Source organism: Rhinopithecus roxellana, chromosome 14, assembly GCF_007565055.1.
Source record: "Rhinopithecus roxellana isolate Shanxi Qingling chromosome 14, ASM756505v1, whole genome shotgun sequence".
Taxonomy (NCBI): Eukaryota; Metazoa; Chordata; class Mammalia; order Primates; family Cercopithecidae; genus Rhinopithecus; species Rhinopithecus roxellana.
The window spans coordinates 36,409,455-36,426,050 of record NC_044562.1 but is presented as its reverse complement, the minus strand read 5'-3'; the positions used below and the strand labels follow the sequence as shown (position 1 = coordinate 36,426,050).

General features: G+C 40.2%; 1 protein-coding gene across 3 annotated transcripts in view; it reads right to left on the bottom strand.

Annotated features, from left to right (window-relative positions):
* RFTN2 (raftlin family member 2) overlaps positions 1–16,596 on the bottom strand; it is a 94,194-nt gene that overhangs the window by 15,874 nt on the left and 61,724 nt on the right. For all 3 annotated transcript variants that reach the window (XM_010381632.2, XM_030916515.1, XM_030916514.1), the window contains exon 8: positions 1,888–1,966. In XM_010381632.2, coding sequence (XP_010379934.1) covers positions 1,888–1,966 — 79 coding nt within the window. The remainder of the gene's footprint in view (positions 1–1,887; positions 1,967–16,596) is intronic.

The window sequence follows — 16,596 nt, the reverse complement described above, 5'->3', positions numbered from 1 at the left end:
ATGATCCTCCCACCTCAACATCCCAAGTATCTGGGACTACAGGCATGTGCCACCATGGCTGCCTAATTTATTTTTAAATTTTTTGTAGAGACAGGGTCTGCTAATGTTTCCCAGGCTGGTCTCAAACTCTTGGGTTCAAGCAGTTCTCCCACCTCAGCCTCCCAAAATGTTGGGATTACAGTTGTGAGCCCCTGTGCATGACCTTGACAGATATTTTTTAATAAACTCATGAAGTTGAGTCATCCTCATTGTTGTGGAGGGTTGCAGTGCTCACCTGTGGGCTCTAATGTGGTTTCTAATTCTGTGTACTTGGTCATTGTATTCTCCTGCCTCTCCATCTTCCCAACTACCTCTCTACCTCTCTACTGATTTACCTACCAACCCAGCCAGGCTTTTTCCAAAATTAACGTGAGATAATTTAGCATGGCTGTATTATATACACAGTCAATCTAGCTCTTTGATAGTTTAGATAACTTTAAAGTTTACTAAACAATGTCTTCTTTTTTTCAAATCTCTGCAGCTTTGCCTGAAAACATAAAACAATGTTTTCTTGATGTAGATACAGAAAAAGAATCACTTTATTTTTTTTTATTTTTTATTTTTGAGACGGAGTCTCGTCTCGCTCTGTCTCCCAGGCTGGAGTGCAGTGGCCGGATCTCAGCTCACTGCAAGCTCCGCCTCCCAGGTTTACGCCATTCTCCTGCCTCAGCCTCCCGAGTAGCTGGGACTACAGGCACCCACCACCTCGCCTGGCTAGTTTTTTGTATTTTTTAGTAGAGATGGGGTTTCACCATGTTAGCCAGGATGGTCTCGATCTCCTGACCTCGTGATCCGCTCGTCTTGGCCTTCCAAAGTGCTGGGATTACAGGCTTGAGCCACCGCGCCCGGCAAAAGAATCACTTTAAAAATTTTCTGGTCCATTTGCAAATCTCTTGTTTTGCAAGTTATGCTTTATTAATGCACAGAGTGCCACATTCAATCATTGTATTCTAGCTGTGCATCCAGTAAGATCAAGGTGACTTGAGGCTCAGAATAGCCCTTCAGCAAAGTGCTGAAAAAATACAAACTTGACTAGATAATATAAAAGAAAAATGTTGCTAAAGGTCAAGATAGCCAAAGTGGCATGGATGCATTGCAAGATCAGGCACATTCATTCACAAGATTTAGAACTGTAAGGACAGAAAAAACTTTTCCTCTAACCTTTTAGGTTCAGTAGCTGAGAACTACAAATTAAACTGACAAAAGACATATTAATAGGAGAAAAGGTTTATTTTCAATGCACACAGTCTCTTCACAGAAAAGTAGCAAAAACCCAAAGAGACAGTTTGGTGTAGAAGACCTGGGAGTTTATATACCATTTTAACAAAGGGTGATAAGTTGTGGACAGGTGACTAGACGAGGGAAAAGGAGTTTGGGCTTCTGGGGAAGTAAATTGTGAGAAGGCAAATACATGGAGTAAACGAATGGAAGATCAAGCTTATTTCAGTACAGTTTGTTTTTGCAGACTCATCACTGTGAATTGTTTCTGGTGATTAGACACCTTTACAAATGGAAATTTATGTCACCTGTATAAAGCGAAATGTATGCCCCCGTTTTTCAGCAGAAAGGTGGAGGACAGAGAGTTCCTCCTGTGTCTGCTGTTAATCTTAATTGCCTTTAGCTCAAAGTAATCCTCATGCCAAAGTAGCATATTTTGAGATGGCGTAGTAGAATCCCCCTTTGGAACTATTTCATGTTGCCTGATTGCTAGCACATTTCCCTTATAGGTTGGTTCAGAGGACTGTTTCCATGTCATGTCCATGCTTTCTTATTTGGAATTACAATGAGAGTTTAAGGATTAAATGCTTCAATATAACATTCAGTTAATAAAGCATCAATTTTACTCACATCTGGTGTTTGAGCAGCTGAATTCCACATAACTGGCCTCTGAAGGAATATGATCTGCTTTGTAGCCAAATTCCCTTCACTGCAAATTAAAACAATAGTATTAGTATTTGTGAATTAGTAATTCTCTGTATTTCATAATTGGCTGGAACATTCCATATGTAGTTTTGTAAAATAATCTTCTGATCAAAAATAATTTTAAAATATAAATCTTTTTTTTTCCAGTGATGGAAAAAATGTAAAATGTAATTTTATAGAAACCACATCTGGAAAAACAAGAAAAATCCCTAAAAACTGAATATGGTCGCTATAAAAGAAAATAATTTTAATGTTTAAAGACACTTGTAATCTCACCAAGCTAACATCAATATTTTCATTTCTTTGTTTCCCCTCTTAGTCTTTATCAGCTTGTGTAATTTGCATGTCTGTAATCACTGCACATTTATATTTTGTTTCTATGCCTTTCACTGAACACACTCTTTTTCTTATTTGTACACTGTAATCATATTTTTAATGGTTGCATAATAACTCAAATAATTAAGATACCAAAATGTACTAAGTCTTTTTTTCATTATTGGAAAATAAGGTTGCTTCCAGTTTCTTGTCAGTTATAAACAAAAAATATGTATTGTATTCAATTATTTTATTGAAATGAATACTTAGGAGATAAAAATATGTATTGTATTCCTCTTATGAATTATTTTCTTGAAATGAATACTTAGGAGTGGGAGTATTAGGTCAAACCTTATGATTTAAGCTTCTTGGTATGCATTGTCAAACTTGCCTTATAAACAGAAGAGACCAATTTAGGCTGTCACATGTGAGAAAATTTACATCCATTTTCAATTGAGGGACTTCAACTATAGCTAGTTTTATTTTCAGATGCTTCTTTGTAGTCAGCTACTCAGTATTCTCCTTATTTAACTATCATCATGGCAAATTACCCCTTGCCAAAGACTACTTGGGGTTTGTATTCCTCTGAAATGCTTTTCACAGAGTCTCCATGGATTTATGGGGAGGAGTGTCTGTAGCTAATGTTGCTCAGTTACGACTTTTATTATGCAAAAAACCCCAACAAAACCTTACTATTAGCTGCATTTTATGCTGAGCCCTTTTTCTGGAAAATGAATGCAACACTGAAACTCTGGCTTTAGAGCTATGTGTCAACTGCACAGCATTTGAAAATCCCAACCTTACTGATGCCACTGAATTTAGAGAAATATCAAATCTTTCTCAAAGTGATAACAGGAGACTACTTCTTTTTTATATTTGAAAGGCTGTTTCTAGTCTAATCTCATTCCATTTTGACCTCATCTTTGTTTGGAAAGAAAAACTTTTATAAAATATGTAGTAATTTTGGGAACAAATTGTCATGAGGCTTTGGTACATGGGCGGGATTAGACGTGTACAGAAAAGGCTGGTCACATGTTTTGGGACCATGACATATACTGGAAAAAGCCATGGCTTTGGAACCAGACAGTTCCTGGGTTCAAATCCAAACTCTGTCATAGTACCTAATAGCTGACGCCTTTAATCAGTTAATCCTTAAATTCTCTGTTTTTTCTTTCTTTTCTTTCTTTCTTTTCTTTCTCTCTTTCTCTCTTTCTTTCTTTCTTCTTTCCTTCTTTCCTTCTTTCAAGATGGAGTTTTGCTCTTTTTGCCTAGGCTGGAGTGCAATGGCGTGATCTCGGCTCACTGCAAGCTCTACCTCCCTGGTTCAAGTGATTCTCCTGCCTCAGCCTCCCGAGTAGCTGGGATTACAGGCATGTGCCATCACACTGGTCTAATTTTGTATTTTTAGTAGAGACGGGGTTTCTCCATGTTGGTCAGGCTGATCTCGAACTCCTGACCTCAGGTGATCTGCCTGCCTTGGCCTCCCAAAGTGCTGGGATTGCAGGCATGAGCCACTGCACCCAGCCTCTCTGATTTTTTTCTATCGGGGACCTCAATAAGCCATAAGTGAAGAATAAGAGTGCATGAAGAGCCTCCCATTGTGCTTGCCACGAGGAGGAGCACAACAAATGTGATTTCCTTCTACTTTTCCATTCATTTAGTGAAATATAGGGTGCAGTTAAGGGAAGGGAAGAAGAGTTTCAGAATCAATAATTTCTTCCAGAGAGCAAATTCAAGGGACAGAAAGACATGGTGGTTCATGCCTGTAATCCTAGCACTTTGTGAAGCTGACAGAGGATCCCTTGAGCCCAGGAGTTTGAGACTAGTCTGGGAAACATACTGAGACTCTTGTATCTACAAAAACTTTTTAAAAAAATTATCCAAGTGTGGTGGCACATGCCTGTGGTCCCAGCTACTTGGGAGGCTGAGGTAGGAGGATCACTTGAGCCCAGAGGTTGAGGGTGCAGTGAGCTATTGATCACGCTGCTGAACTCTAGCATGGGTGACAGAAAGAGAACCTATCTTAAAAGAAAAAAAGAAAGAAAAGTAAAGAAGAAAAAACAAATTCAAAGGACAGGGTACGTGGGAATGCAGAAGAGACCCTCTGGGTAACGTTCCAGGTGTGTGATCCAGGTGGAGAATCACATGAAAGAACCAGGTCTGGAACGATCCAAAGATGGGAAGGAGGGATCAGGGTAGAATTCTTCTTCTTGAGAAGAAAGCAGGAACGCATCGGGGTAGGGATTGTGGGAGACCTTACAGGCAGTTCTTTCACACTCACTGTGGATGGCACAATTCTGAATGCACTAAGATCTAATGTTTGGCCTACGGCAGGTTTTACAGACTTTACTGTGCATTCCAAACACTGAGGTGCCTGTTGATTCCAGGGTCCACTCCAGTCTACGGAATCTCTATTTCACCAGGCTGCCCAGGTGGCCCTGATGCACAGTAAATTTGGGAACCATCACCAGAAGAGACAGACTTGGAAGTGTGGACTTCTTAGGCCCTGGGGATTACTTGGTGATATTTGCTACTACCAAAGGCATTCACTGTTTTCCTTGAATAATAAAACCCACCAATAGTTCCTCTTGGTATGGAGTGTGGAAACAAAAATGGCTTAGTTTCTGGAAGCATCCTTGATGTCTATTTTATCATATTCTTCTAATGTGACTTGTGTCCTTAAATGTTTTGGACAATTTTAGCCACATAGGCTGCCTAGAGCCATGCTGAGGACACATATTTTTCACCATCTTTACTTTATCAATTTATTCCTGACCTGAATTGTCTAAAATATAAAGGAATTTGGAATGTGGGCAAGGAGTTACTCCCTCTGCAGTCTGACACAATTTCTGGCAGCAACCCCAAATTATGAAAGAATATCTCTACCAGCGGATCCCGAGGCAGTGTGGGAAGGAGAAAGAGGAAGTAGGTGGCTTATCAAAGGCTCGGTGGGTTGGAGGTGGAGGTAGGTGGGTTAGGGGTGTATGTCAAGGAAAAATGTCCTCAGATGGTGTGAAGTACACTGCTCGATCCTGGGTTGAGAATCATTGCCTGTATGTTTGAAATAGGATTCTCTCTGCCAGTGTTCTGCTTGATATTTAACACAGTATGCAGAGAGGTGAAGCATGTGGCACAGGGGAGGGCGAACCCTCCACAGCCTCTTCAGTGAAGCAAGAGCACTGTCAAACCTACCCCTCCTGCGGTGTGAAGGGGAATTGCCTCTGAAAGGGCAGAAGCTTTTTAAGCACAAGCTTTGTTTTATTTTATATTTTATTTTGTTTTATTTTATTTTATTTTATTTTATTTTTTGAGGCAGAGGCTCACTCTGTTGCCCAGGCTGGAGTGCAGTGGTGTGATCTGGGTTCACTGCAACCTCTGCCTGTCGGGTTCAAGGGATTCTCCTGCCTTAGCGTCCCAAGTAGCTGGGATTACAGGCACGCACCACCACATTTGACTAATTTTTGTATTTTTAGTAGAGACGGGGTTTCACCATGTTGGCCAGGCTGGTCTTGAACTCCTGACTTCAGATGATCCACCCACCTTGACCTCCCAAAGTGCCAGGATGACAGGTGTGAGCCACCTTGCCTGGCCTAAGCACGAGCTTTAAAACTGTTCTTTTGAAACTGACAAGTAATGCCTTCCAGTGGCCCTATGAGGAGTGCTGTTTGGGGAATCTAATGAGATAAAACAGCAAACGTGGAGATGGTTTGTCAAAGGCTGACAACTTTAGACAGCATCCAGATGCTCAAGTAAGACTTTGGAAGGTCAGCATCTGTCTGCCTTTTGGGGAGGTCCTCAGAGTCAGATCCTTAATTTGAGATATGTTGGAAACTTCTATGTCCCTGGTTTTCTGAGGGCCATTTTGATTTAAAATAGGTCCTGCTATTTTCAGACCAGCTATGAGACCATGTGGAACTTGTTTTGGTTTCAAGACTCTAATCACGGTAGACCTAAGGGAAAGAGGTCTGAAGCCTTATAGACAGACACCTATTTGGTAAAGCAAGTAAGTCCCTTATGGTTCCCAGCTGTTCCTGAGATAATTCTATTTACAGAACTGGGATAGAATATTCTTCCCTTAGCAAACTGGTGGTCATTATGGGACCTGGGAGAATGTTTCAAATGCCCTGGATGGTTTCAGAGGACAGAGCCCACATCTCTTATTCCCTACAAAAATGTTTATCCAAAAGGTGCTGTTAGTTAACTGAGTGACTTAATATCTTCCTGAGAGGGATTTAAGAATCTTCTGGTTCTCTTTTAGACTTTAATGGGCAGTCATGCTTTGATGTATTAGAAAACAAAGGCAACTTTGGAAAATATGCTTGATTTAGAGATAGTAATTTAAATTCTGAAAAAGCTCTAGTACAAACTGTTTTGGTGACAAGTATAGAGAACAGTCTACAGAGAAGTGATGAGAACATTGACTAGTCCCTTCATCTCTGAGGGCAGCAGATGATCCCTGGTGCTGTGGTCAGCACGAGGGCACAGGCCACATGAAGGACAGGTCAGCTGGGGCAGGCCTTGAAGGGGCTGAGTTCTCTGCAGGCAGAGGTGGTTGAACATTGTCAATGAGATAGTGGATGTAAAGTTCCTAGACCCTGGAGATGGACCCTGGAGCACAGGAGATGCTCAGAGATGTTTCCTTTTCTCTTCCCTGCCGTCTTCTATGCACTTCATAAGAAAGCACAAAGAAGATTCTACGTCAATGTCCTTTGAGGGAGAGGGATTTTCTGTGACAAGAACCTGACTATCAAGAAGACTGGGTCTTTCCACTAACAGAAGATCTCATGGACTGAACTAATAAAAACAACTTTGACTCCTGTAGTGCTTTCAGCATTCTAGGTCCTTTCTGCGTACATTAACATGCTTGTTTCTTATGATAATCCTTTAAGGTGTGCAGAGCAGAGATTTTCTCTATTTTATGGATAAGGAAATTGAGACTCAGAGCTTTTAAGGTTTTTGTCTTGGGTCACCTCTAGGTCCCACTCTTTCCACAACACCGCATTCGCTCTACAAGCAAATGTAGAGTGACGACATTTGTTTGTAGAGCTCACTGAAGCCCTGACTACAGAAAGATGTGGCTTAATTCTATTCTGACTAGAAAACTTTATAATTCGTGGATAAGTCTAAGATTATTTTGCCAAAGTCTAGATTTTTATTTAGCATCCTAAATTAAGCATTCCAGCTTATAATGTTCAGAAGTTATAGTGGAGAATAATGAAGAAAATAAACACAAATGGTCATTTTTCTTGGGCCAATTAGACTACTTAAGCAGACCATACAGGTCCGGATGTTAGTGTGGCAAATGCAAGAAGAGACAGGAGCAAGTTCATGATCCATGGTATTAAAGTGTGACATAAAAGATTAATAATTGAAAGCTTTGCCTTAACATTCCCCCAAATGAATTCAGTTCTGCACAACAGTGACTAGCAGTGGTTGTAAAAACAAACAAGCAACAAAAATGAAACTTAAAAAGGTTCTATTTATAGTTTGACAATATCTTTTATTTTATTTTATTATTATTTTTTTGAGATGGAGTCTCGCTCTGTCGCCCAGGCTGGAGTGCTGTGGTGTGATCTCTCGTCACTGCAAGCTCCGCCTCCCGGGTTCACACCATTCTCCTGCCTCAGCCTCCCTAGTAGGTGGGACTATAGGCACCCTCCACCACGGGCTAATTTTTTGTATTTTTAGTAGAGACGGGGTTTCACCATGTTAACCAGGAGGGTCTTGATCTCCTGACCTCATGATCCGCCTGCCTCAGCCTTTCAAAGTGCTGGGATTACAGGCATGAGCCACCACGCCCGGCCTAGTTTGGCAATATCTTTAGTGACAATTTTTGTTTTTTTGAGACAGAGTCTCGCTCTGTTGCCCAGGCTGGAGTGCAGTGGTGTGTCTTGGTTCACTGCAACCCCCACCTTGCAGGTTCAAGTGATTCTCCTGGCTCAGCCTCCCGAGTAGCTGGGACTACAGGCGTGCGCCATTATGCCTGGCTAATCTTTTTTTTTTTTTTTTTGTATTTGTAGTAGAGACGGAGTTTCACCATGTTGGTCAGGCTCATCTCACTCCTGACCTCAGGTGATCTGTCTGCCTTGGCCTCCCAAAGTGCTGGCATTACTGGTGTGAGCCACTGTCCCCAGCCGATAATTAAATTTATAAACTATTTTTGTAGGAAGTTACAAGGACAACCTGAACTTCTTCTTGGTTCAATATGTGCCTATAATTTCAAGCATCTTTGAGAGCTATAGTACTTAGAATTTATGCATAGGTGGGAGAAAGTTGTTCTACATTCTTTAAGATATGAAAACCAAGGTTTTTTGTTTTTTGTTTTTTGTTTTTTTTCAGATGGAGTCTTGCTCTGTTGCCAGGCTGGAGTGCAGTGACGTGATCTTGGCTCACTGTAACCTCTGTCTCCTGGGTTCAAGTGATCCTCCTGCCTTAGCCTCCTGAATAGCTGGGACTACAGGCAAGCATGACCACGCCCAGCTAATTTTTTGTATTTTTAGTAGAGATTGGGTTTCACCATGTTGGCCAGGATGGTCTCGATCTCTTGACCTCGTGCTCTGCCCGCCTCAGCCTCCCAAAGTGCTGGGATTACTGGTGCGAGCCACTGCCCCTGGCTGATAATTAAATTAAAAAATTATTTTTGTAGGAAGTTACAAGAACAACTTGAACTTCTTCTTGGTTCAATATGTGCCTATAATTCCAAGCATCTTTGAGAGATAGAGTACCTGGAATTTATGGTTAGGTGGGAGAGAGTTGTTCTACATTCTTTAAAATATAAAAACCAAAGTCATGTTTGATTGTCTCTGAATCTCTGCTTGTGGCATTCTCCCGCCCATCTGGAGTGCCCACTCCACCACCTCTGCTTGTTCCCATTCTGACCATCTTTTGAGATTAGTTTAAGGTGTGATGTCTTTCATAAAGTCTTCAATAACCCTCCAACTGAAGAGCAGCACCCCCTTTTCAGGGTTCCCACAGGTCCCTCTTAGGAAGCTTAATCCCTTTGGCCAGATGATATAGCTACTGGTACACATTTTCCTTCTACCAGATCTAAGGTCCTTGAGGAGCTTGTCTTCTCATCTCTGCAGCTTCCACATTAATGACCAGAAACTCATGCTCAGTAGATATTTAAAGAGTTGAAGAATTTATAAATAAATGGTCATTTGGTTTCTGTGATAATATATTGATGCCAGGGAACATGCTTCAAAAAAGAAAAAACCGATCATGACAAGTGAGCAAAGGCTTGCAGAACAGATAAAAGCTTTGCTAGATGAGTCATAATTGCTTTTTTGCACTCCAGCCTGGGCAACAGAGCGAGACTGTCTCAAAAAACAAAAAAAAGACTTTGCTAGGTCTTTATTTTTTATTTTGCTAGGTCTTTTACAGCTATGAGGTTCATTGACATTTAGTATGAATCTTAACTGTTCCTTCTACTCCTCACAAAACTTTTCAGCTACGTGACCTTACAATAACCATAGCCTACAGAATTTTATATAAATTTGAACTATGAAAATGTCTCATATTTTAAAATAATTCACTCTTTCTCCACTAACTTCAATGAAGGGAGGGATTTCTTAAACAATATATTAAAAAGGGTAAAGATAGATACATTTGTTGATTTTAAAATTAAAAACTTTTGTTAATTAAAGACATCATAGAGTGAAAAGATAAACCAAAGAATTAGTGAAGATAATTGCAGCATGCATAATAAATAAAGGACTCTTTATTTGTTATATTTAGGTAAGTTATAAGTAGAGATTTTTTAAATTTAAATTTAAATTTTTTATAGAGATGGGGTCTTGCTATATTGCCCAGGCTGGTCTTGAATTCCTGGGCCCACGCTATCCTCCCAGCTTAGTCTCCCAAAGTGTGGAGATTACAGGTGTGAGCCACTGTGCCTAGCCTTATGAATAGAACTTTAGGCTGGGCGTGGTGGCTCATGCCTGTAATCCCAGCACTTTGGGAGGTGAGGCAGGCAGATTACCTGAGGTCAGGAGTTCGAGACCAGCCTGGCTAACAAGGTGAAACTCCATCTCTACTAAAAAAACTACAAAGAAAAAAAAATTAGCCAGGCATGGTGGTGGGTGCCTGTAATCGCAGCTATGTGGGAGGCTGAGGCAGAAGAATCGCTTGAACCCAGGAGGTGGAGGCTACAGTGAGCCAAGATCACACCACTGCATTCCGGCCTGGGCTACAGAATGAGACTCTGTCTCAAAAAAGCAAAAACAAAAAACAAAAAAACATAGAATTTTAAATGTGGGCAAAAAGACTTAAACAGGTACTTTACGAAAGAAAAATCCAAGTAACCAATAAACATAGGTAAATGTGCTCAATCTCAGGAAGTAATTAGGAAACTACAAATGGAAGTCACACTGAGATCACACTACATACTCTCAACCAGAATGGCAAAATTTAAAAGTATGGTAATATTTTGTGTTGAGACAATGGTGACTCTGACCCTCTGCTAGTAGGAGTATACATGGAAACAATCTATTTGAAAAGAATCTGGTATTTATCTAACAAAGCTAAAGAAGTGCCCTATGACCAAGCAAATCTGCTTCTAGAAACTCACACATGTGTGCACCAAGATCTCTGCTCATACTCAGAACAGCATTGTTTGTCATAGCCAACAACTGGAGACAGCAAACCACTAGCAGCAGAATGTACCCATACATAGTGGAATGAATAAATAAACTGCTACACATGGCATGGGTAAAACTTACAATGTTAAGTGAAAGCAGCAACACATAAAAGAATATGTATGATATGATTCCATTCATATAAAGTTAAAAAACAGGCAAAACTAAACTGTATTGTTTAGGGATTCACACATAAGTGGTAAAACTATTAGGCAAAGAAAGGATATGACTGTCCTAAAAGTGGGGATAATGTTATCTCTGTGTGGAGGAAGTGAGGGTGATGGGGAGACACATGGGGTGCTTCTAAGGTGTGGGTGACATTCATTATTTTGGCCTGCAGTGATGACACAGGTCTTTGTGTATAATTATGCACATTTGTGTTTTATGCACGTTTTGTTTATTTATTTATTTATTTAATTTTTTTTGAGACGGAGCCTCACTCTGTTGCCCAGGCTGGAGTGCAGTGGTACAATCTTGGCTCACTGTAACCTCTGCCTCCTGGGCTCAAGTGATTCTCATGCCTCAGCCTCCCAAGTAGGTGTGACCACAGGCATGCGACACCATGCCCAGCTAATTTTTGTATTTTTAGTACAAACAGGGTTTCACAGTGTTAGCCAGGCTGGTCTTGAACTCTTGACCTCAGGTGATTCGCCCACCTCGGCCTCCCAAAATGCTGGGATTACAGATATGAGCCACCGCACTAGGTGTGTGTTTTATGCACTTTCCATATGAGTGTTTTATGTCACAAAGATTGTTTTAAAATCTTATATTTAAGGGTGACAAGTAGAAGAATAGTTGTAGATTTATACATGATAAAAAAAGCTCCCTCCCCCTTTACATTTATTCTTTTGGAAAAATTGGTCTTGAATTTGTTAGGTTTCAAATGAGAAGTCTTTAGGAATTCTTCACCTCAACTCACTCTTCCTTAAATATATCCTGCACTTTTCTGACTATGCTTTGCTTAAGGTTGCCAGAGAAAGCAAATAATCTGTGGTATTCATACTACAACATTCGCTCCCATGCACATAGTAGACATCACTAATTGAGTGCCACGTTCTTTTTTTCTGAGCTGGTTCTAGTCTCAGAATCCTTATTGCAATGTTCCAGACAGCCACTACCAACAGACTAGTGCTGGTATGTAAGAGGAAACCCGTTTACTACTCCAAGTGAGCCCTATCTGCCACAAGGAATACCTTTCCTCTCAAAACTGCTTTTGGAAGCACTATTCTTTCATCCTGGTGCCCCCTCAGACATCATGAGCTTCACAGACCTGCCCTCCTTCTTTATTGATTCCTCTACCATATTCACCTGCCTTATAGTCAACTCTCTTTTCATTATTGCTTCCCTGAGGAGCAATATTCAGATATTTTCCCCCTAATATCTCCCCGTTAAATTTTAATACCAAAGATATGCTGTATATCTGTGTATATACTGTGTGGCCTTTTGGAGGGCCACAAACCATTGTAATAGCTGAGATTTTTTCCACTCCCTCGCACTCTCAATAACCAATTTTCATCATCTTAGGGACTTATCACTCCCGTTGAGAATACATGCTCTAGACCTTCATGGCAGGACCTGTCATGAACTGTGTTGTTTCTCAAAGCAGAGTATGACTTCCTATATGTCTGTCCTTAGAGTGGGTAAAATATTGTCTTGCACATATTAGGCACTCAAGAAATGTTAGGCACTCAGAAAGATCATTCTGGTTAAAATAAATGCATGAATCTGAATCAGTTTCAATACAACTAAGCCAGTTTCAAAAGAGTGAGCTTATCCGTAACTGCTCAGTCACTTGTGAAATATACTCTTATAAAAAGCTTTCATTTATAGTTCCAAAATTCATTAGAGTAGAAGAAATAGAATTGTTAGGCTAATTTGTGCTTTATGTTGACTTTTGCGTCATCTTACACATTAATTAATTGTCATGGCCTAACATTTCCAACTCAAAAGTAAATGAGTTAACTCTTGCTTTTGAAAACTGAAATATAATTTTGCTTTTTAAAAGGAAAATTATAAAATTAAATGTTGACTTCCAACTTTGCAGCTATGTGCTTAGTCACAAAGTTCCTTTGCCTATGATCCTGAATTTGTTTCTCAGGTATCAGTATGTGTTGAAAACAAAGAAAAGGGCACACTACAATGTAGTTGTCCCAACTCCTCTCCACCCCACAAAATGTTGAACATTTACATTCAGATGAGACAGAGTGATGGTAACTGGAAGTATATATAACAGACAAAATTGATTATTTTAAGAATGTGGCCTTACCAAAATGCTGCTCACAGCAAGATTACTATGAGCTTAACTCATGGTGGACTTACATGACACTGTTTCTACAGAATTTAAATTAGTAAGAGCAGAGAACTGCATTAGAATGGGCCAAATCCTAACCTCTCCCTCAACTGCATATATATAAATGTGCAACAACTGCTTTGGCTGCCACATGAAGATTGAGACTGGGACTCCACAGACTTCCAGGGCTTCTGAGCTGTGATGCCCTTGAGGCTGTTGGGCCTGTTCTACAGGGGCTGCAGAAAATGGAAGAGGGGAACGGAGCTCAGCATCACAGTAAGAAGACCAGTTTTTCTTGTTATTCACATCTTGTCCTTAGGGACCAGAATTTGTTTGTTTGTTTGTTTTTTGAGACACAGTCTCACTCTGTTACCCAGGCTGGAGCGCAGTGGTGTGATCTCGGCTCACTGCAACCCCTGCCTCCTGGGTTCAAGCGATTCTCGTGCCTCAGCCTCCTGGGTAGCTGGAACTACAGGTTCGCACCACCATGCCCAGCTAATTTTTTTGTATTTTTGGTAGAGACGGGGTTTCACCATGTTGGCCAGGCTGGTCTCAAACTCCTGACCTCGACTGATCTGCCTTCTTTGGCCTACCAAAGTGATGGGATTATAGGCATGAGCCACTGTGCCTGGCTGGGACCACACTTTTGTTTTAAAAAATTATTATTATTATACTTTAAGTTCTAGGGAACATGTGCACAACGTGCAGGTTCGTTACATAGGTATACATGTGCCATGTTGGTTTGCTGCACCCGTCATTTACATTAGGTATTTCTCCTAATGCTATCTCTCCCCCAGCTCCCCACTTCCCGACAGGCCCCAGTGTGTGATGTTCCCCTCCCTGTGTCCATGTGTTCTCATCGTTCAGCTCCCACTTATGAGTGAGAACACGCAGTGGTTGGTTTTCTCGTCTTGTGTTACTTTACTGAGAATGACAGTTTCTAGTTTCATCCATGTCCCTGCAAAGGACATGAACTCATCCCTTTTTTTATGGCTGCATAGTATTCCATGATGTATATGTGCCACATCTTCTTTATCCAGTCTATCATTGATGGGCATTTGGGTTGGTTCCAAGACTTTGCTATTGTGAACAGTGCCACAATAAACATACGTGTGCATGTGTCTTTATAGTAGTATGATTTATAATCCTTTGGGTATATACCCAGTAATGGGATTGCTGGGTCAAATGATATTTCTAGTTCTAGATCCTTGAGGAATCACCAACACTGTCTTCACAATGGTTGAACTAATTTACACTCCCACCAGCAGTGTAAAAGCATCCCTATTTCCCCACATCCTCTCCAGCATCTGTTGTTTCCTGACTTTTTAATAATCGCCATTCTAACTGGCATGAGATGGTATCTCACTGTGGTTTTGATTTGCATTTCTCTAATGACAGTGATGATGAGCATTTTTTCATGTGTCTGTTGGCTGCATAAATGTCTTCTTTTGAGAAGTGTCTGTTCATATTCTTCACCCATTTTTTGATGGGGTTGTTTGTTTTTTTCTTGTAAATTTGTTTAAGTTGTTTGTAGATTCTGGATATTAGCCCTTTGTTGGATGGATAGATTGCAAAAATTTTCTCCCAATCTGTAGGTTGCTTGTTCACTCTGCTGATAGATTCTTTTGCTGTGCAGAAGCTCTTTAGTTTAATTAGATCCCATTTGTCAATTTTGGCTTTTGTTGCTGTTGTTTTTGGTGTTTTAGTTATGATGTCTTTTCCCATGCCTATGCCTGAATAGTATTGCCTAGGTTTTCTTCTAGAGTTTTTATGGTTTTAGGTCTTACATTTAAGTCTTTAATTCAACTTGAGTTAATTTTTGTATAAGGTGTAAGGAAAGGATCCAGTTTCAGCTTTCTGCATATGGCTAGCCAGTTTTTCCAGAACCATTTATTAAATAGGGAATCCTTTCCCCATTGTTTGTTTTTGTCAGGTTTGTCAAAGATCAGATGGTTGTAGATGTGTGGTGTTATTTCTGAGGCCTCTGTTCTGTCCCATTGGTCTATATCTCTGTTTTGGTACTAGTACCATGCTGTTTTGGTTACTGTAGCCTTGTAGTATAGTTTGAAGTCAGGTAGCGTGATGCCTCCAGCTTGGTTCTTTTTGCTTAGGATTGCCTTGGTTATGTAGGCTCTTTTTTTGTTCCATATGAAATTTAAAGTAGTTTTTTTCCAGTTCTGTGAAAAAAGTCAGTGGTAGCTTGATGGGGATGGCATTGAATCTATAAATTATTTTGGGCAATATGGCCATTTTCACGATTTTGATTCTTTCTATCCATGAGCATGGAATGTTCTTCCATTTGTTTGTGTCCTCTTTTATTACCTTAAACAGTGGTTTGTAGATCTCCTTGAAAAAGTCCTTTGCATCCCTTGTAAGTTGGATTCCTAGGTATTTTATTCTCTTTGTAGCAATTGTGAATGGAAGTTCACTCATGATTTGGCTCTCTGTTTGTCTATTATTGGTGTACAGGAATGCTTGTGATTTTTGCACATTGATTTTGTATCCTGAGACTTTGCTGAAGTTGCTTATCAGCTTAAGGAGATTTGGGGCTAAGACGATGGGGTTTTCTAAACATACAATCATGTCATCTGCAAACAGAGACAATTTGACCTCCTCTTTTCCTAACTGAATACCCTTTATTTCTTTCTGTTGCCTGATTGTTGTGGCCAGAACTTCCAATACTATGTTGAATAGGAGTGGTGAGAGAGGGCATCCTTGTCTTGTGCTAGTTTTCAAAGGGAATGCTTCCAGTTTTTGCCCATTCAGTATGATATTGGCTGTGGGTCTGTCATAAACAGCTCTTATTATTTTGAGATATGTTCCATCAATACCTAGTTTATTGAGAGTTTTTAGCATGAAGGCCTGTTGAATTTTGTCAAAGGCCTTTTCTGCATCTATTGAGATAATCATGTGGTTTTTGTCATTGGTTCTGTTTATGTGATGGATTATGTTTATTGATTTGTGTATATTGAACCAGCCTTGCATCCCAGGGATGAAGCCGATTTGATCGTGGTGGATAAGCTTTTTGATGTGCTGCTGGATTTGGTTTGCCAATATTTTATTGAGGATTTTCATATCGTTGTTCATGAGGTATATTGGCCTAAAATTTTCTTTTTTTGTTGTGTCTCTGCCAGGTTTTGGTATCAGGATGCTGCTGGCCTCAAAAATGAGTTAGGGAGGAGTCCCTCTTTTTCTATTGATTGAGATAGTTTCAGAAGGAATGGTACTAGCTCCTCTTTGTACCTCTGGTAGAATTTGACTGTGAATCTGTCTGGTCCTGGACTTTTTTTGGTTGGTAGGCTATTAATTATTGCCTCAATTTCAGAACCTGTTATTGGTCTATTCAGAGATTCAACTTCTTCCTGGTTTAGTCTTGGGAGGGTGTATGTGTCC